Source organism: Anomalospiza imberbis, chromosome 28 (assembly GCF_031753505.1).
Source record: "Anomalospiza imberbis isolate Cuckoo-Finch-1a 21T00152 chromosome 28, ASM3175350v1, whole genome shotgun sequence".
Classification (NCBI taxonomy): domain Eukaryota; kingdom Metazoa; phylum Chordata; class Aves; order Passeriformes; family Viduidae; genus Anomalospiza; species Anomalospiza imberbis.
In genome coordinates, this window is record NC_089708.1 from 1,956,984 (window position 1) to 1,983,029 (window position 26,046).

The 26,046-nt window shown below is 59.3% G+C and overlaps 3 protein-coding genes across 5 annotated transcripts in view; 1 reads left to right on the forward strand and 2 right to left on the reverse strand.

Annotated features, from left to right (window-relative positions):
* Positions 1–26,046, reverse strand: part of BIN3 (bridging integrator 3) — a 190,761-nt gene that overhangs the window by 158,349 nt on the left and 6,366 nt on the right. The gene's annotated exons all lie outside the window — the stretch shown is intronic.
* On the forward strand, positions 520–12,112 carry RHOBTB2 (Rho related BTB domain containing 2). 3 transcript variants are annotated; one of them, XM_068174544.1, is made up of 11 exons: positions 520–613; positions 6,796–6,997; positions 7,175–7,278; positions 7,364–7,549; positions 7,636–8,660; positions 9,492–9,610; positions 9,682–9,832; positions 9,916–10,004; positions 10,955–11,060; positions 11,140–11,463; positions 11,496–12,112. In XM_068174544.1, exons 1-10 carry the CDS (start codon positions 555–557, stop codon positions 11,376–11,378), a joined length of 2,280 nt encoding a protein of 759 aa, XP_068030645.1. In that variant the 5' UTR covers positions 520–554; the 3' UTR covers positions 11,379–11,463; positions 11,496–12,112. The 3 variants fall into 3 exon arrangements, with proteins under 3 accessions (XP_068030645.1, XP_068030644.1, XP_068030643.1); XM_068174543.1 differs by lacking the exon at positions 520–613 and adding an exon at positions 1,954–2,107; XM_068174542.1 differs by lacking the exon at positions 520–613 and adding an exon at positions 3,402–3,593.
* LOC137463383 (tumor necrosis factor receptor superfamily member 10A-like) lies at positions 12,268–25,945 on the reverse strand. Its single transcript, XM_068174545.1, has 10 exons — positions 25,274–25,945; positions 19,344–19,476; positions 18,617–18,745; positions 18,120–18,234; positions 17,950–18,035; positions 17,759–17,857; positions 17,378–17,418; positions 16,139–16,237; positions 15,635–15,716; positions 12,268–15,547 (listed from the first exon to the last, which is right to left on the reverse strand). The coding sequence occupies exons 1-10, from the start codon at positions 25,319–25,321 to the stop codon at positions 15,270–15,272; spliced, it is 1,110 nt and encodes a 369-aa protein (XP_068030646.1). The 5' UTR covers positions 25,322–25,945; the 3' UTR covers positions 12,268–15,269.

A 26,046-nucleotide genomic window follows, 5' to 3' on the forward strand; every position in this document is an offset into this window, starting at 1 on the left:
TGACGTGTGCAGAATGCAGCGACGGGGAAGGAGGGACAGCCCCTTGCCCTGCCTCGCTCCGGAGCCTTGGCCAAAGCCACCATGCCAGGGGACTCGGTGGCCTGCTGGCCACCCCAGGAGCCAGGCACTGCCTGGGGAGCTCAGATCCACAGGGAAGGCTCTTAGCCCGAGGGTGAGGTGTTTGGAGAGGGGGTTTGAGCTGGGAGAGCCTCGCTGGGGCTGAGGGGAGGTTGTCGCTGTGGAACCTCCAGAGCAGGGGACAGGTCTGTGTGTGTTCCATGGATTGATTTGTTTTGGCTGATTCGTAGGGTGGCATGAGGAGGGCAGAGCTGGCAGCGAGACATGGGGACAATGAGGATACAAGGGACAGCTCTGTCCCCACAGCAGGACACTGCTTGGCCAGTCCAGAACTCAACTTCCCAAAATCTTTCTGTCCCCAGGGTCGGGAGGTGACACCGAGTGGGGAGGGGGCGGCTTTAGGATGTGAGTGTGTGTTTGGGGTGATCTCACAGATCCCTGTGCCCTCTTCTTGCAGAGCCTGCCAAGACAAAGCGATGGAAAGCCCAGGGAAGGGCAGCCCCGCCGGGAAGATGACAGCCATGGCTCACAGCCTGTAAGTATCTCCTGCTGCCTCCTCCCGCCCCTGCTCCTGGCACTTTTCCACCGGTCACTTTCTCCAGGGACTTTGCTCTTTGCTCCCATCCCACCCCACACCACAGCAACACCTCCATTTCCCGTGGATGAGGTAGAAACCAGCAGAGGAAGGCAAAGGCAGGGTCCCAAGGGCTTTGGGAATGTGTGGTCCAGGGCTGCCCTGGATTTTTGGGGTGTCTCCCTCTCCTTAATCCGCTTTTTCCAGTGAGGGATGCATGGCCTTGGTCTGTGCCAGCCTTTCAGCCCTTTGCAAGGTGAATGATGCTGGATTTGGGGGGCAAGGTAGGGGGCAGAGCCAGGAAAGCTGTCGTGGTTGCAGTGCATCCAAGGAGCATGAGGAAAATGGGTTTGGGTTTGGATTGCTGCATCCTGTCCCCAGTGAGGCTGGGCAGGGTCCTGGCAGCACCTGGGAGGGGTGGAAACGCCCCAGCTCTAAACTGGAGAGTCATAAATTTTACTGGGGCTGGAGCAATGTCTGCTCATATCTTGGATCTCCTGAGGGCTTCTTCATTCTGGGCTGGGGAGTGGGAGATGGAGGGAGGAGGATGCTGTGGGGTGAAGAGGGGGCTTGGTGTGACCCCCAGAGCTCAGCCTTGGGTGTGGAGTCAGGATCATGGAGCTGGACAGACGGGATTCCTTGGGGACAGGTTCAAAGGGCTTAAACCGGAGAGATGGGAGCAGGAAGCAAAAGGCCTTTTAATCAGAGCCCTGCCGGAGATCGTGGTGCTGAGGGAGGGGGATGGCACTGGGCAGCTGTGCCGTGCCATGGACAGCTGTGCCATGCTGTGCTATTCCATGCCGTGCCATTCCATGCCGTGCCAAGCCGTGACACAGCGTGGGCTCGCTGGGGAACAGTCAGCTGAGACTTGTGTTCCTCCTCCCTCGGAGGAGAGGGGCTGCGAGCAGCACCCATGCTCCACAGCTGCTCCCGACCCCTCTCCCCTGGCCCGTGCCCACCTGGGTGCCTCCATCCGCCGGCTCTCTCCTCCCGGGAAACCTTTTCTCCCGGGAAGGAGGCCCGTGCGAGCTCCGCAGCCGGAGCGTTCCGCCTGCGGGTGACAATCGTGCTTTTGTTTTGCCTGGCTGCGAGAGGGGCAGGCGGGAATTTGGCTGCCCAGAAAGCTGCCGGGAAGCCTTTCTGCCACAATTAAGCACCTGCTACAAGAGAGCAAATAAGCCAAATCATGCGGCTGGCAAACAACTTTTACGTGTTCCTTCCCCGTGACCCACTCCAAGAAGCAGAAAGCTCCAGGCTCTGCGGCTCGGCTGCTCGCAGCTCCCGGGGCAGCGATTCCACCGCTCCGCCGCCGCCTCCCGGTCCCGGCGCGGGCACCGAGGCAGCGCCGGGAGCTGCCTCTTGCCGGCTCAAAACCCAAAAGGGCTTTCCCCTCCCCAAATTAGCGGCTCCATCTCCTTCTGCTATGGAGAGACAGATCCCCGTGCTGCGAGTTCGGTGAGGCGGGGGCCGGCGGCCGGGCTGGGGGGGCTGCGCCGGGCTTTGCGCCGCTCGCTGCGGCGCTGCAGCAGGCTCAGCCTCGGCACGGGCCTGCTCCGAGCGGGACGGGATCAGGCCGTGCAAGGGGCCGAGCTTAGCGCGGCTCCGCGGCGGGGATGGGCAGGGAAGGCGGCTGAACGCCTCGGGAAGGGATGGCGAGCATCACATGATGCGGATATACGGGGTCAGAGCAGCGCGGCCGGCGGTGCCCGGCGCCATCCCGGCAGCCGCGCTGCAAAGATGACTCGGAGTTTTTTTGTGCCCTCAGGGTTCAGATTTTGGGGAGGTGCCCTAGGGGTGAGGAAAGGGCTGCAATAAGCCATGTAGAGAAGGGTAAAAAGGCAGGATCTCAGCGTGTGGCCTGTGCTTGGAGGGCACGGAGGGATGGAGCGGTTTCGCTCCCCTCCACGAGAAGCCCTGCGAAGGTTTGGGGGTGCCGTGGGGCTTGTGAGGGGTCTCCTCCACTAGCAGCACCGCACGTGGCCCAGCTGGGAGCTGGCACCTCCCTGAAATTTGGGTAGAGGGAAAGATCTCAGAGGGATGCAGGAGAGGGTGCACCCCTTCCCCAGATCAGGACTGGGGGGCACGGGCGGGATCGGATGCAGAGGAAGGATGGAGGTGAGATTTAGGGGGGAGGAGGGTGTCATCCCCCCTATGGATGTCACAGAGGATGGAGGGCAGGGTAGGGCTCTCATGCAGACGGAGGACAGGGATCCATGGAGTGCAGGACTGGGGGCCAGGACGGAGCTTCCTGTATGAGAGGGTTTTAGGGCCAGGATGGGGTCGCATGGAAGGCAGGATTGGGGGGGCACAGAGGAATCCCCTGCAATTAGGGACACGATGGGGGTCCGAAGGCAGAATTGTGGGGGCATGACGGAGCCCCCTGCAAGGGAAGGTTAGAGGACATGATGGGGTCTCAAAGCGGATTTAGGGGGACATGACAAAACCCCCCGCGAGGGAGGTTTAGGGGCAGGATCGGGGTCCCACGGCGGGACTCGGGGCCACAACGGAGTCTCCTGCCGGGGACATGCCGAGGGTCCCCATGTGCGGCAGGATGCCCGTACCCCCCCCAACCCCGGGAGCCCCCCCCGTGTCTCTCTGAGCCAATGCGCGGCAGCGGGGGGGGGGCTCGGGGCGGGGCTCGGCCGGGGCCGCTTGTTTTTTGTGAATGAAAGGCGGGGCGGCCGCGACTGCAGCGCGCAGGGCAGCGCGCACCGCTCGGCGCAGCGCGCAGGGCCGCGATCCGCGCAGGGCTCCGCGCAGCGCAGCGGGCCGCGGATGCGGAGATCGGGGCGGCCGAGGTGCCGCCATGGGCCCCCGCGGCCCCGGCCCTGAGCCGCGCAGCGCGGCGCCCAGCCGTGCCCAGCCAAGCCGCGCCGTGGCCATGTCCGGAGGGGCGAGCCCGGCCCCGGCCCCTGGGAGCCGCCGCTTCGTCTGTGTTGGTGTAAGTACCGGGGGACCCCCCCGCGCTTCCGCCCCGCGTCCCGCTCCGCCTCCGCGCATCCTGCCCGGCTGCCGGACAGGGGACAGCGAGGGCCCGGCCCCTTCGCCGTGCCCCGCACCCCCCGATCCGGGTGGCTCGAGCCCCCTCTCGCCCCCTCGCCATGCCTCACGCCGCTTCCCGGTGTTCCCCAGTCCCCTCGCCGTGTCCCGCACCCCCTCCCGATGCTTCCCGTCCGCCTCGCGATGCCCCGCAGCCCCGATCCAGGTGCTCCGAGCACCCCCAAGCTCCTCGCGATGCCCCGCAGCCCCGATCCAGGTGCTCCGAGCACCCCCAAGCTCCTCGCGATGCCCCGCAGCCCCGATCCAGGTGCTCCGAGCTCTCCTGAGACTCCTTGCGGTGCCCCCCATCCCCGGCCTAGGTCCTCCCCAGTCTCCTTGCCATGTCCCGCACCCCCGATCTGGTGCTGCGAGCACCCCCAACCTCCTCGTGAAGCCCCGCACCCCTGGCCTGGGTCCTCCCCGACCTCCTCTCCATGCCCCGCACCCTCTCCCGGTGCTTCCTGTCCCCTTTGCAATGCCCCACAGCCCCGGCTCGGGTCCTCGGAACACCCCTGAGCCCCCCTTGCGATGCCCGCAACCCTCTGCGATGCCCCGCATCCCCGATCCGGATGCTCCGAGCACCCCCGGGACCCCTCGCAATTCCCCGCACCCCCAATCCGGCTGCTCCCCGCTCCCTCCCCAAACTCCCGCACCTTCTCCCGGTGCTCCCCGAGCCCTCTGCGATGCCCTGCACCCCCGATCCCGGTGTCCCCCTCCCGCCGCATCCCCCGGCCCCGGCCGTGCTGCAGCCCCGCTCGGGGCCCCGTTTCTCCCGCACCGCCTCCCGCCGCGGCCTCCACAGCCCCGGCTGCTTCCGCCGAGCCGCCCGGGCCCCGTTCCTCCCGCACCCCGCGGCTGCCCCGAGCGCCCTGTTATTTTTGGGCATCGCTGCCGTTTCGGGGCGGTTTCGCCCCGGTTTGGGGTTTCTCGTCTCCTGGCGAGGTGCGGGATGGAGGATTTGGAGCCTGGGAGTTGCTAAGCGACAGCTCCCGGGGTGATGGTGCAGTTGCCGTGGCAACCGCGGGCTGGGAGCCTGGAAGGAGCAATTTTGGGGTTCTCCTTGGGGGGGGTGTGGGTGTGAATTGGGTGCCCGTGGTTTGGGTGGGGGGCTGCAGCGGGCAGGGAGAGCAGGGCTGGGGGGCTGCTGGCTGGAGCAGCCCTGCTCCTCTGGGAAGAGCTTTTCCGTCAGGGGGAACTCCAATCTCTCAGCATCTCGGGTTATTTTTACTCTCCGGTGGGTTTTGGAGCTGTTCCCAGGAGAAAAGTGATGGTGGGGAAGGTGAGGAGGGGGCTTGAAAAGGTTCATCCCCTCTTGGGGTGGTGTCATGGGTGAGGGGCTGTGACCTCCCCCTCCTCCACTGGGGCTAACAGAGCTCCCCAGTGAGGTTCTGCTTTTTGTTGAGAACCCCCTTTTTGTCTCTGCTGCTGTCCCCCTCTTCCCCTTCTCACGGCAGGCACTGATCCCACAAGGATTTAGCTCTTAATTCCCATGAGGCACCAGACTTTCCGAGCTGGCTCGGCTGGGGGTGGGCTGAGCTCCCCACGAGGGACAAACATCCCCAGTGCCAACTGCAGTTGTCATTCCTGTGCCTTCCTCCTCCATCCCAACGAGCTCGGCTGCCTCGGGAGCACGGCTGGGCCTAAAAATAACCACAGCAAAGCTCCCCTAGCACTCATACCCCCCACCCCGGAGATCTCCTGGTCCTACAGAGCCGAGCTGATCCCTGGGAGGAGCAGGGGACAGGGGATGGCAGCAGAGGGGGAAGGAAATGGATTTTGAGGGGCTAATGGGGAACGAGCCCACCTGCCCTGCTGCTGCTCCTGGTTTTCATCCCCTTTGGGATGAATTCCCCGCATCCCAAAGGATGGAGGGGGTGTGGAATGCGGTGACAGCTACTCAGAGAACTTTTGCCTCGGGACCAGCCTGGTGTGGAAGCGCTGGCACTCGAAGTGACCAGGATTTGTGCCACCTGCCTTTGCCTCCAGCTGCCCACGGGGCTCGTGGCTCCCCGTGGATCCAGGTGTGCCCAGGGAGCCTGCGCACGGGGGGAGGTGCTAACATTGGGAAGTCCTTGCCAGGCTGCCGGTTTGGGGAGCTGTGGTCCCACGTGCAGGGCTCGGTTGCCATCGTTACCGGGTATTTTCGCTCACTGCGCTGGTGGTTTATTATAGCAGCTCGGGAGGCCGCTGCCAGGAGGGAGCAACGAGGGGGAAGAGATCCGTGGCCTTGGGAAGTTCAGAGAAACTGGGATGTGGGGTTTTTTGTCCTCCTTGCTATCCCAAGGGGGAAGAAATCTGTGGCCTTGGGAAGTTCAGAGAAATTGGGATGTGGGGTTTTTTTGGTCCTCATTGCTATCCCTCAATCCCCTCAGTGCTTTTTCCGCTGGAAACCACATAAACCCTCAGATTCATGCTGTGATGAGTTAATTCTGGCTGATTTAGGCTCTGGCTTTGAGCAGGGAATGGGTGACACACCTGGGCACACCTGGGTGATGCTCATCGGCTTTGCAGCACCCACAGCACCAGGAGTGCTCTCGGGAGTGTTGGGGTCACACCTGCTCCTGGGAGCTCTCCCAGTCCCCGTGGCTGCTGAGCCTCTGGGAAACTTAAGGAGTTTCTTCTTGCTGCTCTTCGCTGGGAGCAAATGGGGAATGGGAATGGGGTGGGAAAAGGGGAGCGGGTCGGTGTCCCCTGCCAGGCAGCAGAGCCTGGCAGTGCCCGCGTGTGCACTCGGTCAGGCGGCTCTGGAAGCTTCTCTTGCAAATGCTGGAGATGGAGAAAAGGAAGAGGAGGAAGGGAGAGGGAAAAAAAAAAGCCTCATCTCACATGAACAAGCATGAGCCGGAGAGCTGGGAGGGAGGAGGGCACAATCCAACGCAGGCCATGTGTCTGACGTGGCACAGCAGCCACACTGCCACCAGAACATGAAATTTTAAAGGGGACTGGCGGGCACAGCGAGCTGGGAAGGGCTGGGCAGCTGCTGCAGAGCTTCCCCGGGCTGCCAGGGTGTGTCAGCATCCTCCTGCTTTGTGCCCCTGTGGTGCCCTGGAGACACCCCCTGGCTGGTCCTGGCTGTGTTTGCTGAGCCCTCCTCCCCCTGGCAGGTCCCAATTAATGGATTCTGACATGGATTATGAGAGGCCAAACGTAGAAACCATCAAGTGCGTCGTGGTCGGGGACAACGCGGTGGGCAAGACCCGGCTCATCTGTGCCCGTGCCTGCAACGCCACCTTGACCCAGTACCAGCTCCTCGCCACCCACGTGCCCACGGTGTGGGCCATCGACCAGTACCGCGTCTGCCAGGAGGTGAGGGCTGCCCAGGATGCTGGGGGGGCTCATGGACACCCCGTGGGAATCCCGAGGAGGTGGAGCCGCGTCCTGCTCGCAGGGGGGTTGTGACTGACTCCCCGCGGTGGGGACAGCCCTGCTGTTGTTGTTGTGAGGCTCAGGCTCTAAGGAGCTGGATGGTTTCTGTTCCCGCAGGTGCTGGAGCGCTCCCGGGATGTGGTAGACGATGTCAGTGTGTCCTTGCGCCTCTGGGACACCTTTGGTGACCACCACAAGGACAGGCGCTTTGCCTATGGCAGGTAGGGAGAGGCAGAGCCCGGCGCTACCCTGGGCAGGGAGGGAGTCCCCAAACCGGACCTTGACCCCTCCCTTGTCCCCTCACAGGTCCGACGTTGTGGTTTTGTGCTTCTCCATCGCCAACCCCAACTCCCTGCACCATGTGAAGACCATGTGGTACCCGGAGATCAAACACTTCTGCCCCCGCGCCCCCGTCATCCTGGTGGGCTGCCAGCTCGACCTGCGCTACGCCGACCTGGAGGCCGTCAACCGGGCACGGCGACCCTTGGCCAGGTGAGACCCTCGTGCCCTGGAGACGTCCCTGCCTGCCCTCCTTATCTCAAGAGGTCTCTTCATTAATTATCTCCCGTCTCTTTCAGGCCAATTAAACCTAACGAGATCCTTCCCCCGGAGAAAGGCAGGGAGGTCGCCAAGGAGCTGGGGATCCCTTATTACGAGACGAGCGTGGTGGCCCAGTTCGGTGTCAAGGACGTCTTTGACAATGCCATCCGTGCCGCCCTCATCTCCCGCCGCCACCTGCAGTTCTGGAAGTCCCACCTGCGCAACGTGCAGCGGCCCCTGCTCCAAGCCCCCTTCCTGCCCCCCAAGCCCCCTCCTCCCATCATCATCGTCCCAGACCCCCCTTCCAACAACGAGGAGCGTCCAGCCCACCTTCTGGAGGACCCCCTGTGCGCGGACGTCATCCTGGTGCTGCAAGAGAAGATCAAAATCTACGCACACAAGATCTACCTCTCCACCTCCTCCTCCAAGTTCTATGACCTGTTCCTCATGGACCTGAGCGAGGAGGACCAGCAGAGCACCGCGGGGCACGGCTTCGGGGCGGCCGTCACCGCGGCCGCCGAGCGGATGCTGCACCAGGAGGAGAGGCACCACGGGCGGGATTTCCTCCTGAGGGCCGCCAGCTTCGACATCTGCGAGAGCGCCGAGGAGGCCGGACCCGGCCAGCGCAAACCGTGCCTTAGAGCCTCCACCAGTGACGGGATCCTGCGGGGCAACCGCTACGAGAACGGCGAGCGCGGGCTGCGGCGGGGCCGGAACCTCTCCTCGTGGAGCCGGGCCTTCACCAGCATCCAGGAGGAGATGGCCGAGGACCCGCTGACCTACAAGTCCAAGCTGATGGTGGTGGTGAAGATGGACGCGTCCATCCAGCCGGGTCCTTTCCGGGCCGTGCTGAAGTACCTGTACACGGGCGAGCTGGACGAGAACGAGCGGGACCTCATGCACATCGCTCACATTGCCGAGCTGCTGGAGGTGTTCGACCTGCGCATGATGGTGGCCAACATCCTCAACAACGAGGCGTTCATGAACCAGGAGATCACCAAAGCCTTCCACGTCCGGAGGACAAACCGGGTGAAGGAATGCCTGGCCAAGGGGACTTTCTCGGGTACGGCTCCGGGAGCAGCAGCCTGGTCCTTTCTGGGGGCTCACAGGGTGGGTGGGGGCTCGGAGCTCCTGCTATGCTCCGTGTGTGAGGGGGCGGCCGTACCTCCCCCAGGGTTTTTGGTCACACTTTGCTGTTTGGGGATTTTTGTCGCCTTTTTTTTCCCTGAGAAAGTGAGTATGAAGCCCTTCCACAGGATTTCCTGCTCCCCAGCTGGCCCGGCAGCTCTGTTTATTTAGGAAAGTGTTGCAAAGGTGACTTCCTTCTCTCCCAGACTGGATTTTCACAGGGTCATCCTGATTTATGAGGAGCAAGTGCCCTTAGAAGGATTTCCCCAGCTTTCCAGCGAGCACCACGAGCCACCAGCACGAGGTGACATCCCAGGGGGACGTGAATGTCCCAGCCTCCCTCTGGCTGCATTTGTTTCATGGAGAAGGATCCTAATATGGTCAGGCAGTCCCTGTCAGGGACAGATGTGTGGTGGCCCTTGCACACCCCTGGGAGAAGCTGTGGAGAGCGAGGCAGGAGATCCCCAGCCTCCTTCCCAGCTCTCCAAGGACTCAAGTTTAGGTGTGACATTTTTTTCCCAGGTTTTCCCCTTGGAATTTCCAAGGGGAAAACCCTTTGGAATAGGCAGAGCACTGCTGAGGCTCTTCCCCGAGCTCCTCTGAGCTGGCAGCGAATGCTGGATAAAAATGAGAGATCTTTTAGGGAAAAATACAGGATATGCCAGGCTCTATCCCCTTCCCTCTGCTTTCCCCGGGGTGAGGGGTTTTGTGGCTGAGCCCCAGGTGACAGGGCCGGTCCCAGCAGCACCGCTGTGCTTGTCCCCAGATGTCACCTTCGTGCTGGATGACGGTGCTATCAGTGCCCACAAGCCCCTGCTCATCTCCAGCTGCGACTGGATGGCCGCGATGTTCGGCGGCCCCTTCGTGGAGAGCTCCACCAACGAGGTGAGGAGAGCTCCCTGGGAGGGTGGCACGGGTGGGGACGGCCAGGAGGTGACAACGTGTGCGCCCGGCAGGTGGCACTTCCTCACACCAGCAAGAGCTGCATGCGGGCGGTGCTGGAGTACCTGTACACGGGGCAGTTCAGCTCCAGCCCCGACCTGGACGACATGAAGCTCATCATCCTCGCCAACCGCCTCTGCCTGCCGCACCTGGTGGCTCTCACAGGTGAGTCCAGGTGGCTGCAGCACGGCAGGGTGACTGTCACCCCGTCCCAGCCACCCCCTGACCCCCTGTGTCCCCCTGTGCAGAGCAGTACACGGTCACCGGCCTGATGGAGGCGGCGCAGATGATGGTGGACATCGATGGGGACGTGCTCGTGTTCCTGGAGCTGGCTCAGGTAGGACAGGAGCCTGTGCTGGCAGGGCTGGGGGTGCTCCAGGTGGTACACAGAGAGGTCTGGCAGGGCAGGAGGTGACACACAGAGGGGTCTGATGGGGCTGAGGGTGCTCCAGGTGACACACAGAGGGGTCTGGCAGGGCTGGGGGTGACACACAGAGAGGTCTGATGGGGCTGAGGGTGCTCCAGGTGACACACAGAGAGGTCTGGCAGGGCTGGGGGTGCTCCAGGTGGCACACTGAGGAGTCTGGCAGGGCAGGAGGTGACACACAGAGGGGTCTGGCAGGGCTGGGGGTGACACACAGAGGGGTCTGATGGGGCTGAGGGTGCTCCAGGTGACACACAGAGGGGTCTGGCAGGGCTGGGGGTGACACACAGAGGGGTCTAGCAGGGCTGGGGGTGACACACAGAGGGGTCTGGCAGGGCTGGGGGTGCTCCAGGTGACACACAGAGGGGTCTGGCAGGGCTGGGGGTGACACACAGAGGGGTCTGATGGGGCTGAGGGTGCTCCAGGTGACACACAGAGGGGTCTAGCAGGGCAGGAGATGACACACAGAGGGGTCTGATGGGGCTGAGGGTGCTCCAGGTGACACACAGAGAGGTCTGGCAGGGCTGGGGGTGCTCCAGGTGACACACAGAGAGGTCTGGCAGGGCTGGGGGTGCTCCAGGTGACACACAGAGGGGTCTGGCAGGGCTGGGGGTGAAACACAGAGGGGTCTGGCAGGGCTGGGGGTGACACACAGAGGGGTCTGATGGGGGTGGGGGTGCTCCAGGTGACACACAGAGGGGTCTGGCAGGGCTGGGGGTGCTCCAGGTGGCACACAGAGAGGTCGGGCAGCTCCAGGAGCTGGATAACCAGGTCTGGCCTTGGATGTCCATGGAGAATTGAGGTGAATCCCTGGTGCTGGCCCGTTCCTGGTGGCCCTGAGCTGGTGTCCCACCTTTTCCCAGTTCCACTGCGCCTACCAGCTCGCCGACTGGTGCCTGCACCACATCTGCACCAACTACAACAACGTGTGCCGCAAGTTCCCCCGGGACATGAAGGCCATGTCAGGAGGTGAGTGGCAGCCAGGGGGATGTGACAGGGGGGGTCCCTGCGGTCCTGGCACCGCCCTCACCGCCCCGTGTGCCCGCAGAGAACCAGGAGTACTTCGAGAAGCACCGCTGGCCGCCGGTGTGGTACCTGAAGGAGGAGGATCACTACCAGCGGGCGAAGAAGGAGCGGGAGAAGGAAGACTACCTCCACCTCAAACGGCAGCCCAAGAGGCGGTGGCTCTTCTGGAACGCCTCCTCCTCCCCTTCTTCCTCTCCTTCATCGTCGGCAGCCACAGCCTCCTCTTCATCCTCCTCCTCCTCCTCCTCGGCTGTGGTTTGAAAGCCCCGTCCTTGCCCTGGCTCCAGCGTCCCTGGGAGGAGAAGGAGGAGGAGGAAGGGTGGGATGCCCTGCCCCAGCGCCAGGCGTGGGGCGGCACTAGCCCCGCAGCAGGCGGAGGTGGCCGCGGGGCAGTCGCTGGGGAGGGGCTCAGCCCTGCTCTCCCCGCGGCAGGACTGGCAGAGCCCGAGCAGCAGGAGAAACTCACGTTTACAGGAGCACGAGGGCTGTGCTGTGGTTTCATTTCGGAATTTTTGTTGGAAATTGGTTTTGGAACATCATCAGCATGAGGAAGAAGACGACGAAGAAGAAACACATCCTGCTTCTATTTTGATTTGGAACCAGAAGCTCTGGGATGTGGTTTGGGTGTCTGATGGCATCTCACCACCTGGAGCCACTGTGGGGGTCCTGCCACCCCCTTGGACTCACAGCAGGGTCAGGCACAGGGCAGGGGACCCTGGTCCCCAAATGCCTCCAGGCACCACTGCAGGATTTCCCCTACGAGTGGGGTCTGTCCTAATTCAGGGCACAGAGAGGATCGGAGTCCTCTCCTCCCTGTTCTTAACTCTTCAGTTTTGTTTAGACAGAAACTTAAAGCAAAAAACAACAACAAAAAAAAAAACAACCCAAACCCAAACCCACTCCCTCAATCTGCCACACCAGAAACCAACCCCGAGCCCTCGGCTTGGGATTTTAGCCTGGAAGGCTCCATTGTAATAAATGGTATTTTAAAAGCCCGGCGTGGTCCCTGTGTGTGTGGGAGGAGCAGCTGGACAGGCACATCCTTGTGCCAGGCTCGGGGTGATGCCATTACCCCCTGCCAGCGCTCCTGGGACGGGCAGGGACAGCGAGGCCAGGCAGGACCCACACCCTGGTACAACACGAGGTGGTGGCTTTTCCATCGGACTAACTCTGCCTGTCCCACCTGTGTCCCTGCAGGGCTGCCAGGCAGGGCAGGAGGCACCCAAACCTCCTCACCCTCCCCAGCTGGGATGGGGAAAGCTCCTTGGAGCCCATCCCTGCAGAGGCTGCTGCTGGAGGAGCACCCAGGGATGCTCTGGTGGCGTCCCCTCCCACCCCACACTGCTCCTCTTCCCAGCTGGCCTCGTGGAGCACCTTGGAGCCTCCCATTCTGCATGCCCACCCTCAGCCTCAGACGCAGGAGCGAGGTGGCTCCTCACCCTCGATGTTCTGTCCCTTGGCAGCCCCAGCGACCAGGTAGGAGCACGACTTTCTCTCCTTTTCACACGATCTGGGCACTCACTGCTGCTTCTGAGTCCTGTTTGCCTTCCCCGGGCCAGGACCCGAGCCCTGGCACTGAACCCTGCATGTGCCTGGCCCAGGTCTGCATGCTCAGGGGGCACAGGGGGATGCCCACGAGAGACCCCTGGGCACGAACCCTCCGGGCAGGTCAACGACAGCTCCTGCTTTTCAGCCCAGCCCCACGCTCTTAAAAATCCCCTGCGCAGTGCAGGGGCTGGGGAGCAGCTGCAGGAGCGTTTCTGGGGGCTGAGCAAAGCCCTTTTCTCACTTAGCACTGCATGGATTTGCCACACAGCTACTGCAAGCAACACACAGAGCCCTGGCTGGGTGGAGCCGGAGCCCCCCGGGTCAGCGGTGCCGGTGCCACCCCCGGCACGAGGGACGGGGTCACCCCCCTGCTCTGGTGTAGGGAAGATAAAGGCCAGGATGGCTGCTGAGAGCTTTCCCTGGCAGAAAGGACCCTTGGGGGCTGGTGGGCACCATTCCTGGTGGGATGCTGGGGTGGCTGAGTGTCACTGTTGAGGCAGGACGGGAATAATGAGACTCCAAGATCAGAAGGCAAGAATAAACTGTTTATCAACAAGTACATGGCTCTTCATAGAGCACATTGTGAGGACCAACTTCACTGGTCCTAGAGCAAAAACATCTCACACCATTGGTGCACTATGGATAGCACACGGTGGCAGAGCATATCTATATAAACAATATGAACAGCAGAGAGATAATAAATTGTTTACATTCCTTTCGGACTCTTTCCCAGGCTTACCCTGGTAGAAATCTCTCCTTTTCTCTCTGACTGAACTGAGAATATCCACAGCTGAGCATTAATTCCATTCCATGGGCTGAGTCCTCAGTGCCACATGGAGCAACTGGTGTCCACTGGGACCCTGGACCTTGGTGTCCAGTGAGACCCCGGACAGGCCCTCACCAGAGTTCTGGGGGAAAACAAATCAAACCAGATGAGAAAATCAAGAGGGTTTTTTTTTTTTTTTTTTTTTTTTTAGTTAACCCTTCATAAACAAATGTACAAAATGGAATGTACAAAAGAAATGTACAAATGAGAAATGTACAAAACTGGAAAATAGCAAACTGGCTGGGCCAGAGCTCTGTAAAAACACACAACCACGCGTAAGAAAAAAAACCAATATTTTTATATAGCTTTTAAGTTAATATATGTAATATTTACAGTTGCTAAATAAATAAGTACAACATTTCTGCTTGTGGATCCAGTATTGGAGGGTGGGGGAGAAGGAGAGCAGCAGGAAGGGTGCTGAGCACCCTCCCACCCCACTGGGGAAGGTCCTGGTGGACTGGGGTGGCAACTCAAGTAATCCAGTAGTTTTCCCAGCTGGTTTTGCAGCTGGTTTTGTCCTTGAGCTCTGTGTGAGGTGCAGTGTTTGGGGAGCTGCCCATGGGCTGGGATGGGCAGGGAGTACCACGGTCACACTCACACTCAGTGCATTCACCCCTCCATGCTGGGGCACACAGGGACAGCAGAGCTGAGATTTTTCCCTTCTCCTCAGCTCTGGGGAGACTCCACCTGCAGCTCTGGGGCCTCCGCAAGGATGTGGAGGTGTTGGAGCAAATCCAGAGGAGGCCACAGGGCTGCTCTGAGGGCTGGAACCCCTCTGGAGCCAGGCTGGCAGAGCTGAGATTATCCAGCCTGGAGAAGAGAAGGCTCTGGGACACCTTCAAGCCTCTTCCAGTACCTAAAGGGGTTCCAGGAGAGGTGGAGAGGGACTCTGGACAAGGGTCTGGAGTGCCAGGACACGGGAATGGTTTTAAACCGAATGCAGATCACATTAGATTAGCTATTAGGAAGAAGTATTTCACTGTGAGGGTGTGTAAACACTGGCAGAAAGGCTGCCCTGATAAGCTGCCCCATCCTGGCAAACATTCAAGGTCAGGCTGGATGGGGTTTGGAGCAACCTGGTGGAGTGGAAGATGTCCCTGGTCCTGGCAGGGGGCTGGGCTGGGTGACCCCTGCATTGTCCCTTTCCCCAGGCAACCCCAGTGTTCACAGTGCAAGTCAGTCATTCCTCCTGCCCCCTCCAAGTGCAGTTTTAAACTGCTTCCTGAAAACAAGCAGAACCATGCAAAACAAAACAATAACTCCGAACACAAAAAGTAACCCAAGACCCCAGCTGAGCTTGCAGAACCACCAAGCATGCAGAACGAAGCTTACTTAGAGATGTTCTAAAAGCAGAAGCCATTTCATGATGCCAGGAATCCTTTGAGAATCAAGGATGATCCAGTTCAGAAGCCCAGGGATGCCGAAAGCCCTTCTCTGCACTGATCCCAAAGAAATCCGGGTAGTACCAGTGCTTCCAAGCGAGATGATCCAGGAAGCAGATTGAAATTATTCTAAACTCTTGGTTTTGTCCCAGTGAAATCAAGAAACCAGCTCGGATTGCACGAGGAAGCACCAACATCGAACCTGTAACTCCAGCAGAGAGGACCCTGAGGCTCATACTTCACATGAGGATCAGCTCCTGGCTCAGCTGAGCTCGTGATGGCTTCAAAAGGAGAGCAGCCACAGGGGCGCTACAAACAGCTAAAATTGAAATGTTCTGTGAGGTATTTCACAGCCGTAGCTTGAAGGAGGGAGTTGCAGCGTGTGCCCTGCTCCCTTCAGCTCGTTTCATACTGAAAAAGTCCGTTCTTGACCAGTATGGAGGAGATGTCCTCTGCCACCCCGCCGAGGTTGAGCCGGACCAGGGTCTCCAGCAGCATGTTCACGGACGCCTTGGAGCCCTCCCTGTTCTGCCACTTGCGCATCATGTTGTAGAAGCCATCGTCCGACTTGGCCATGTTGATGTCATTGTCCTCCAGGTTCAGGCTGTGGCCGAATTTCATCCAGTAGTCCATGGGGATCTTCTCAGCAAAGATGTAAAAGGTGCCCCGCAGCGCTGGAGGGGGAAAAGGACAGCTCAGAGCACGGGCAGCTGGGACAGGAATCCCAGCCCCCAGCACGTCCCCTGGGCCGCAGCGCTTACCTGGACTGGGGTTGTTCCCTGGTGCTGGAACCAGATGCCTCATGGGTTTCTCATTCGTGTGTTTCTCATTCGGCAGCATCTCCTGGAATGACAATGTCACTCCTGGGATGACAGTGTCACTCCTGGAATGACAGTGTCCTGCAGCACCCACCAAGCCCCAGCACACATGTGTGATTAATGGGGATTGCAGACCCTCTCCCTCTCTCCCAGGGCTGTTAGGGCAGGAGATCACCACCCACCCCCAGGACATCTGTGTTTCCTGTCTCTGCAATGGCAGCAGGCCCCGAGAGGTCCCTCTCTCTCCCCGAGGGAGACCAGAGCTGTCTTTGCTCAGCATCAGCGTTAAATCCTCCAAGGACTCTCTCGAGTGCAACGAGCAGATTTTGCCATCCTGACCCCACAAAAAGACCCTTCACCATCTCCCTGAGCTGCCCAACCCTGGAAGGCCCCCAGGATGATCAGATCTTGGCCCGCCACGCCGGGGCAGAGGTGCCACTCACGTACCTGTTCCTCTGCTGTCGTGTCAGGCTGCGACCTCTCCACAGGCGTGTTGTCCTCTGACCCCACCGGCTTGTTAAACAGCAGCTTCCCAAACATGGAGCTCTGTGGCAAGGGAGAAACACGAGCTGTGGTGGTCTGGGAAGGCAGGACCCTGCCATGGATCCAAGGGTGTGGATCCCAAGCTTGGAGGGGCTCTGGGCAAGCACAGCCCACCCCTACCCTGGGATCTCCCCTGTGGACCCTGGCTGTGCCAGCACTGCCACCAGGAAAATGTTAATGGCACTGAGGAGGGGGCTGGAAGCACCCAGGGCACTACCAGAGAGCCTCCTCTGCCTGGCCCAGCTCTACCACAACCCTCAGGGATGAGCCTCATCCCCCTGCTCCTCCAGCCTTCCCAGCTGGATGAGCCTCATTCCCCTGCTCCTCCAGCCTTCCCAGGAACTGCTGGATGAGCCTCATCCCCCTGCTCCTCCAGCCTTCCCAGGAACTGCTGGATGAGCCTCACCCCCCTGCTCCTCCAGCCTTCCCAGGAACTGCTGGATGAGCCTCATCCCCCTGCTCCTCCAGCCTTCCCAGGAACTGCTGGATGAGCCTCACCCCCCTGCTCCTCCAGCCTTCCCAGCTGGATGAGCCTCATCCCCCTGCTCCTCCAGCCTTCCCAGGAACTGCTGGATGAGCCTCATCCCCCTGCTCCTCCAGCCTTCCCAGCTGGATGAGCCTCATCCCCCTGCTCCTCCAGCCTTCCCAGGAACTGCTGGATGAGCCTCATCCCCCTGCTCCTCCAGCCTTCCCAGGAACTGCTGGATGAGCCTCACCCCCCTGCTCCTCCAGCCTTCCCAGCTGGATGAGCCTCATCCCCCTGCTCCTCCAGCCTTCCCAGGAACTGCTGGATGAGCCTCATCCCCCTGCTCCTCCAGCCTTCCCAGCTGGATGAGCCTCATCCCCCTGCTCCTCCAGCCTTCCCAGGAACTGCTGGATGAGCCTCATCCCCCTGCTCCTCCAGTCTTCCCAGGAACTGCTGGATGAGCCTCACCCCCCTGCTCCTCCAGCCTTCCCAGCTGGATGAGCCTCATCCCCCTGCTCCTCCAGCCTTCCCAGGAACTGCTGGATGAGCCTCATCCCCCTGCTCCTCCAGCTTTCCCAGGAGCTGCTGGCCAAGTGGGGAGCAGAGGGAATGGGAGATGTCACCCAGGCCACAAACACAGCCACAGCCCCCTGCCTCCAGCCTTCCCAGGAACTCACCAGTATTTCATAGGGCCTCCTGCTCGAGGGTCTCCTATCCCCTGGAAGATGGAAAGAGCACTGTGATCCTTCTTCCCCCAGGCAGGACCCTCTTCCCACCCAGCCCACACCAGGTGGGTGCTCCCAGGGTCTCTCTTCCCACCCAGCCCACACCAGGTGGGTGCTCCCAGGGTCTCTCTTCCCACCCAGCCCACACCAGGTGGGTGCTCCCCGGGTGGGGTCTCTCTTCCCAACCAGCCCACACCAGGTGGGTGCTCCCGGGGTCTCTCTTCCCACCCAGCCCACACCAGGTGGGTGCTCCCAGGGTCTCTCTTCCCACCCAGCTCACACCAGTGCAGAGCCCCTGGCCAAGGTGGGTGCCCCGGGGTCCCCTGCACCCACCTGGGGAGCTGCAGGGGCGTTTCCAGCAGCAGAACGTGACCAGGATCCCAGCTGCTATCACACCAATCACTGTGATGATGGTGCCGACGACCTTGGTGTCTAAAGCAGATAAAACAGGGCTGTGAGCAGCAGCTCCTGCTTGAGCCTCAGCAGCAGCTCCCACCCCCAGCCCTCAGCTCTCCCCCACTCACAGTAGGGCCAGGTGTCCGTGTCAGGACCACACAGGAGGTCACTGTTAGGTGTGCAGTGTTTCAGCTCCACTTGACCCTCGGGACACCTGGGAAAGGGGACACAGGGCGGGCTCAGCAGCTGTGGCTCAGCAGCACGGACCCCGCAGGAGCCGCCGCGGCACCCGACCCACCTGGGCTGGCACTTCTGGCACATCTCGCAGGGGTGGTCCGGGGGGCAGAAGGTGCCGTTCTTGCAGACACACACCGTGTTCCTGACGGGCTGGCAGGGACTCTGCTTCACCTGATCTGTGGGACAGAGGGGACACGGCTCCACCCTGGCTCCTCTGCTCCCACCCCAGCTGAGCCGCAGGCCCGGGCAGGACCAAGTCCCTCCCTGCTGTTGAGTGCCAGCCTTTCCTGCCCCACAGCTGCCAGTACCAAGGGAAAAGCAGTGCCTGGATCAAACTCCACCAGCAGCTTCCAGTGCTGCTGGGAGCCTCGTCCTCCTGCTCCGTGCGGAGGTCTCACGTCCAAGCTTTGCACGAGAGAAGGGGCCTTTAACAGATACGGTTGTGGCACAGATTGCAGCCCCAGGCACTCTCTGGGGACACTGAGGTGACACTGTGCTCTGAGAGAGCTCAGCTGGACCCAGCCTGAGCCATCAGCCCTGCTCCCCCCCAGCTCGTACCTTCCCTGCACTCCGAGCAGTCCTGGCACCACCCGAAGGCGTTTGGATATTCCATGTATTCCCCGTGTCTGCAGGGCTCACACCTGCCAGAGCCGTTCTCCTCCTTACACTCCTCTGCAATGTAGGTGCCTGAAGAGAAAGGGAAACTCTGAACACACAGGGAAGGGGCCGGAGCACCAGGAGAGGCTGAGGGAGCTGGGAAGGGGCTCAGCCTGGAGAAAAGGGGGATCAGGGGGGACCTTGTGGCTCTGCACAGCTCCTGACAGGAGGGGACAGTCGGGGGGATTTGGGATCTTATCCCAGGGAACAGGGACAGGAGCAGAGGGAATGGCCTCAGGCTGGGCCAGGGCAGGCTCAGGGTGGACAGCAGCAGGAATTTCCCCATGGAAAGGGTGCTCAGGCCTTGGAACTGCCCGGGGAGGGTTGGAGTGCCCATCCCTGGGGGTGTCCAAAGAAGGCCTGGATTCAGTGGCACTCAGTGACAAGGTGGAGATGGGGCACAGGTTGGATTTGGCCTTGGAGGGCTTTTCCAACCTGAAGGATTCTGTGATTGCACCACCAGTGAAGCTCAGAGGCAAGTGAGCCAAGAAAGGGAAAATATTCCCAAAATGAGCGCTTAGATCCATGACAGTGGAGCAGGGCAGAGCTGGAGCTCAGGAGGAGCGAGGACACAGAAGAGGAGCACAGAGAGGCTGCAGAGGTGGGATCAGTGCTGAGACCATCTCACCTGCAGGGCACTTCTGGCAATAGACACCGTCGCTCTTCCTGTAGTAACCATCTTCCCCTCCCCAGCCTAGATCCAAGAGATCCAAGCTGTCCCTCCTCTTCAAGGTGCCAGCACTGGCTCCCAAAGCGGCCGTCTGTTAAAAAATACAGAAAACCTCAGGTTAAAAACCACCCCAATCCACAGGGCAAGGGGAGAACGGGCAGGGCAAGAGCTGCTGTGCCCAGTGAAGAGGAGAGGAGCTTTGGGATGGCTCAGAGCCACCTCAGCCAAAGGCACTCCCCACAAACCAGGGCCGGTTTTTCCTTGGCAAAGCCTCCTCCGGAAGAGGTCTGGAGGTTTGCAGGGGAATTCTGCCTGCCAGGTTATCAGCAGGGCAAAGAGTCGCTAACGACCCCTTTCCTTCCCCAATTTCTGAGAACAACCCTTTTCCTTCCCCAGTTTCTGAGAACGACCCTTTTCCTTCCCCAATTTCTGAGAACGATCCTTTTCCTTCCCCAGTTTCTGAGTGCACCAACAGCCCCAAAGGAAGGGAAGAGTCGGGAAGAGGAACAGGTTTGTGGGAGGAAACAGCCCCGTGTCAAGGCTGGAAGGTGCCCACCAGAAACCCCTGGGTTGTCGCTCTAGGCTCCCAGGAGACAGCACGGCCTCTGTTTTCCCTGTTATCCTGCTGAGGATCAGGAAGAAAAGTCCACATTTCCGCCAGCTCTCCACACCCTTTTTGTGCTGCCTCAGCTCCTTCCGCCCTGGCCGGGTCACTCCAGGGGGACCATTCCCAGCAGGAATGGCCATTTGTCCCCTTGGGCTTTGGGGGTTTTTGGGCACATCAATGTCCCTGTTATAAACGCCAATCACTTGGTTTTTAAAATTTTAAAAGTTTAATAATAATAAAATGGTTATAAAAATAGTAATACAATTAGAGTAATGAAAATTTAGAGTTTTCTGGTTTTTGTCAACTTCTTCCCCTTAATCCTGGTGGTTCCATAAAGACGGAGAGAAGGTGGAAGAATGTTTGTGTTTTCTGATAAGGAGGCAGTAATTCTTTATGGGCCCCCATCACTGCCATCTCTGTGTGAAGAGTTTCTTCATTATCTCATCTCTTGCTTGAGCTAGTAAAAAAACCCCCACATACATAGGTTCTATTTTAACTACAAAACTACATTTACCATACTATTAAAATGTTAACACAGCACTTCTAATCAATGTAACACAATACATATAGTATTCAATTTAATATTTGTGAAAAGCCAATCATAAAATATGCATTTTTCACATCCCCAACAGCGACAACGCCATTGGCCTCTGAGCCAGCACAGAGCTGCTCCATGGATCCATATGAAGCTGGATATCCATGGATATAAAGCTGCCCCAACCTCACAGGGAGGTAAGGACAGACATGTCACAACACTCAGGGGCTGCGGGAAACACTTTTCCTCTCCCCTCCCAAAGACGGAGGGGAAAATCTGCGTTAAAGCAAGTATTTCTGCCGTGAGTCAGAAGCTGCCTGGAACACTGAAACAATAGAGTTGCCCGTTCTGTCCCTTGCCGCCAGCACCAGTTCCTGCTCCTCCTCCTTCCCGAGCTTCTGAGCAGGAAAAGATAAAAGTGGCTGCAGCAGGACACAAAGGGTGACACAGAGCCACAAGACACCACTGACACTGGCCAGGCTGATGCCTTGTGCAGGCTGGCCTAGAGCAGAGGCTGGACAGAGCCAAAGAATAAAGCAGGGATTTATTAAAAGGATCTCCTCCATGGATCCACCTTGGGCAGCACCAGAGCCCAGCCAGGGCTGCACCCAAAATGAACCAAAATGGTCCCAAAATGCACGACCGGTCACGGGGACTGTCACTTTTATCCCATTGTTCCGACAATGGAAGAGTTTGGATAGGGAGTTTGGATAAAGGGTTTGGATAGGGAGTTTGGATAAAGGGTTTGGATATGGAGTTTGGATAAAGGGTTTGGATATGGAGTTTGGATAAAGGGTTTGGATATGGAGTTTGGATTCAGAGTTCTGCAAAACCCTCACTCTCTCCTTCATCCCACAGCTCCTCTGAAGTCCTGATTGGAGGGGAGGGAAGGGAGAGGAGAGATCTGAGGTCAGACTCTGCATTTACTGTTAATTGTTTTTAGGGCACTGGGCTGGCACGGGAAGGAGAAGGGTTTATTTGACCTTTCCCCTGCCCCAAGGCTGCCTGCTCAGAGGCTGGGAAGCTGCCTCGGGAAAGGGAAAGGGAGAATGGATGAAAAATCCACCTGCTTTTTAGTTTTGGTCCATTAGCATATTGGATTTAATTGTCCAATTGTAGCTTTAGGTTACAAAGTCCCATCCTCCTTGTTTTTCTCTCAATTCATCATTGTTTTTACTTTTGGGCCTGAGACTTGTATCGGTTGTCCTTGGCCCCAAGCTAGAGAAGGAATTGTTTTGTCTAGCTACTCTGTGAAGAGAGCTTACCACCACTTAATATGAAGCTCAGAGCTGCACACCTAGGCAGCACAGAACCTGAAAAATATGAAAGCTAAAACTTAAGGCATCTGTGGCCACCTCGACCAGGCCACAGAGCCCCCAAGCCCCGGCCAGCCCGGGAACGGGGCCAGCTCCGGACCCTGACTTGGAGGGATCAAATCCATGTCCCTCCAACGCCTTCTGGCTCTACATCTCCCAGGATCTGCTTCTGCTCCTCTTTTCTCCAGCTAGGAACGTTTGCAAGTTTGTAAAGTTTTTTATCCACTTCAGGAGCTCCAGCCACAACAGCTTCACCCATTCTGGTCTTGGAAGTCCTGGGAGTGAAGGGACAATTTGTCCCATTTCCATGGGGGGAAAAAAAATCCATGTTTCTTCCCCACCTGATCTGCCATGCTGTGAAGGTGATCACAGCGACACCACGGCGTTTTCTGCAGTTTGGGAGGGCCCCTCAGCCACGGGATTTCATTTCTTTACAGAGAACAGCAACACGTGCACGATAAGGTTATCAGCCTGCGGCACCCTGCTGCCATCCCTGACCAAAGTATCAGTTGGAGAATCCAGCACGGCAGAATTCAGGCGTTTTCACCCACAGTAAACAACTCAAAAAAGCCTGGAGGCAGAGGAATTAGAGGCACAGGAATCCCTCATCAGCCAAAAGCCTCTTCCTTCTTGGGGGATCAAGTCTGGAGAAAAAGCTCGGGAAAGCATCAAGCCTTGAACTTTCCCCGCTTCCATCCCCAATTTGTTTTTCTCCTGAGATGATCCTCTTATAAACATGTTTATAGGTTAACTCAGTTAATCAATAGTTACCAAGTTGGTTAATTGTTAAATGTTAATCACCAGGTTAAATACCTCGATTCTGTTAATTACCCTCACCTGTACCCTCTTTTTTATCTATTGAGTATTACCTCATCTGCTTCCCAATTGGCCCTAGAAGGTAACATCATGGACCTATACGCAAATTAAATTAAGAGACACTCGGTACCATTGGAAGGAATAACACCCTAGAAAAGAGGAGCCAACCTGCACTTGAAGAGACTAAGTGACCTATCCTGCTTGAGAACTGTCCTCCTATTCCACCGGCGTAATTCCAGGGTGTCACCACAAACCAACAAGAACTGGACCAGGGTGAGGACCTTAGGCAACGAGCCCAAAAGTGTCTTTCTAGGCACGCCTGTGAGGACAGAAGCCCCAGCTGTGCTATATAGCAAAGCTGCCCCTCTCCTCCTCCACGATGCTGAAGGGAGCAGCGGGCAGTGTGTGTGACGCCTCGGGCCCACACCCAGAGCGGATTTCACAAAGAAGGCATTAAAAATGGAGCAGGTCTCCTTGCCCATTGATTTCAATCTCAAAAGGAGTTCGACCCTGCAGCCAACTCCAAGGAGAGACCCCTGGCTGAATTCCTGAGATGAAAGGGGATAAAACACATCCCATGGACCCCGACAGCAGCAAGAGAACCGGGATAAAGCGGTGCCGGGCAGACACCTGATGTCATCTGCTCCAAGGACAGGGCAAGATGCAGGCTGGGATTTTCCCCTGGAATTCCCACACTCCCACTGAATTTGAAACTCAGCAATCCATCCTCAAAACGTGTGGCCTGTGTCCAGCCATGACGCAAGAGTGAGCAGACATGACACAATATCGTATGACCATGTCATGTGAATCACCCCCTCCCAAGCAGCTCCCCGGCTTTTATTCGAAAAAGGGGATAAAAAGTAAAAAAAAAAAAACCTGAGGCTGTTACCAGCGTGCCCTTAGGCGACGGGTTTAGTAAGGCTTGACTTTACCAGGCCAGTGTAAATAAACTCTGCTAAGCAATGAACGGAATGAACTGGATGAGCTTTCTCTGAAAACCCGTTTTGGGCAGCGCTGATGTAATTCCAGTGCGGGAGCAGCACCTGCTGGGCTCCTTCGCTGCGGCGGGGCTCCACACCAGCCCTGGGATACAAGTCAGGGCAGGATCTCCGGCATAAAATTCAGGCCAGGATCCTCCTGACTTCAAGTGACAACAGAATTTAGCTATTTCCCAACTCTACAACATCCAATCCACGGGGAAATATGATATGCCCAGGTGGAATTTTCTGTCCTAAACCCCTGTGCTAAGGATTTGGACATCGTTTGGGCTAGTTGCATTCCTGTTCGGGAGCATTCCCTTGTATTAAAAGATCCCCAAGGAGCGTCGGAGCTGCCACCAGAAGCCAGCATGGAATGGCAAACCCGACTTGGGAGGGAAGGGACTGGAAATCCCCTTCCCTGGCCTCCAGCAATGAGCCTCTACGTCCAGCCCCGCCGCCTTTTATCGCCATCACCGTCCTCGCCGGGGCCATGTGCTCGGAGCTGGGGTGGGGGGCTGAGATCGCTTTTCCCATCGAAAAAATTCCCCTTCCAGGCTCTGGCATCTCCCCAGCCTCAGCCTCACGTCCTCCCGGTACCCCGAACCCCACTGTGCCGTGCCCAGGTGAACCCCCTGGTCCCCGCCTGCCCATCCGAACCTCCCTGGTCCGCCTGCCCATCCGAAACCCCCTGGTCCCCGCCTGCCCATCCGAACCCCCCTGGTCCCCGCCGGCCCTTCCGAACCCCCCTGGTCCCCGCCGGCCCTTCCGAACCCCCCTGGTCCCTGCCTGCCCATCCGAACCCCCCTGGTCCACCTGCCCATCCGAATCCCCCTGGTCCGCCTGCCCATCCTAAACCCCCTGGTCCCCGCCTGCCCATCCGAATCCCCCTGGTCCGCCTGCCCATCCTAAACCCCCTGGTCCGCCTGCCCATCCGAATCCCCCTGGTCCCCGCCGGCCCATCCGAATCCCCCTGGTCCCCGCCGGCCCTTCCGAACCCCCCTGGTCCCTGCCTGCCCATCCGAACCCCCCTGGTCCACCTGCCCATCCGAATCCCCCTGGTCCCCGCCGGCCCTTCCGAACCCCCCTGGTCCCCGCCGGCCCTTCCGAACCCCGCTGGCCCCATCGCCTCGATCCCCCCATCCCCCGGGCCAGGTGAGCCCCACCGCACCTGTTTTCCCTGTCTCCTCCACAGCGGGTGAGCGGTCCAGCTCGCCCCCCCACCCCCCCCACCCCCACGGCTCCCAGAGCAGGTGAGCCCCTCCATGCCTCAGTTTCCCCCCGACTCACAGGCCCTTCCCCCCGCAATCGCAGGTGAAGGCACGCCGCATCCGCCGCTCTCCCCAGATAAGCCCACCCCTCTCACCTCCATCCAGGGGCACCCCCATTCACACAGCCCCCGGCGCTCGGCTGAACCCTCACCAGGGCAGCCCCCCAAACACCGCGATGTCCCCTCCCCACCCTTCCCCCCCCAGCCCCTCGCCGGACCCCGTCCCACTCCGCCGCTCCGAGCACCTCGACAGCGCGGCAAGTCTGGGCATGTCGCGACAACACCGCGCAGCCCCGACAGGACTCCGGACCCCCCTGGCCGCGCTCCCGGAGGGTCCCCACACCCCACAAGCCCCGTCCCCACTGACCGTGACCAGCAGCAGCACAGGGAGGCAGTGCCGTCGGGGCCGGCGCATCTTGAGCGGAGGGCGCAGCGCCGCAGGGCGCGGAGCGGGCACAGCGCGGGCCAGGCCTGGACACGGCTCTGACACAACCGCCTCCCCCCAGAGCCTGAAGAAAAATGTGTGGGGAGGGCCCGGCTGGAGCGTTTATATCGGGGGGGGACGGGCCACACCGGGCGGGACGGGGAGGAAGAGGAGGACCTGGGGCTGTCCCAGCGCTGGTCCCGGCTGTGCGATGTGCGCGCGTTCATTCGGTGGAAATGTCCCCTTAAGTTCTCGTGTGCGGTTTATTTTGCCCGAGAAGCCGAATTGGCTTTCACTGTTCCCCTTCCTTTCAGTTTTTAGTCACTCGTTATTTTCGCTCACCGTCAAAGTGACCAAATAAGTTTCGAAACACCCGAATCACACGAGCGCTCGGGAATGATTTCTCAGGGTGTTGCTTCTCCTCTTGCATTTTTTCCCGATCACTCATCGGACTCGAGCGAGCAAAGCCGCGGGTTTTTGTGTCCTGAGAAAAGGGTGTTAAGTGGATAATCCCCTGTGTGAGAGATCCCGTGCGATTCCGGTGGGGTTCACTGCGCAAAGGCACGGCAGCCTTGCAAAAAAGTCGCCATCTCACCCCAGACCCAGAGCTGGGAAGTGGGGAAATTCATTCAGCCTCGTTCGTAGTTGTGTTGTTCTTTTTTTTTTTTTTTTTATTTTTGTGGGCTAGAACTCGAGATGAAGGGGAAGAAAAGGTA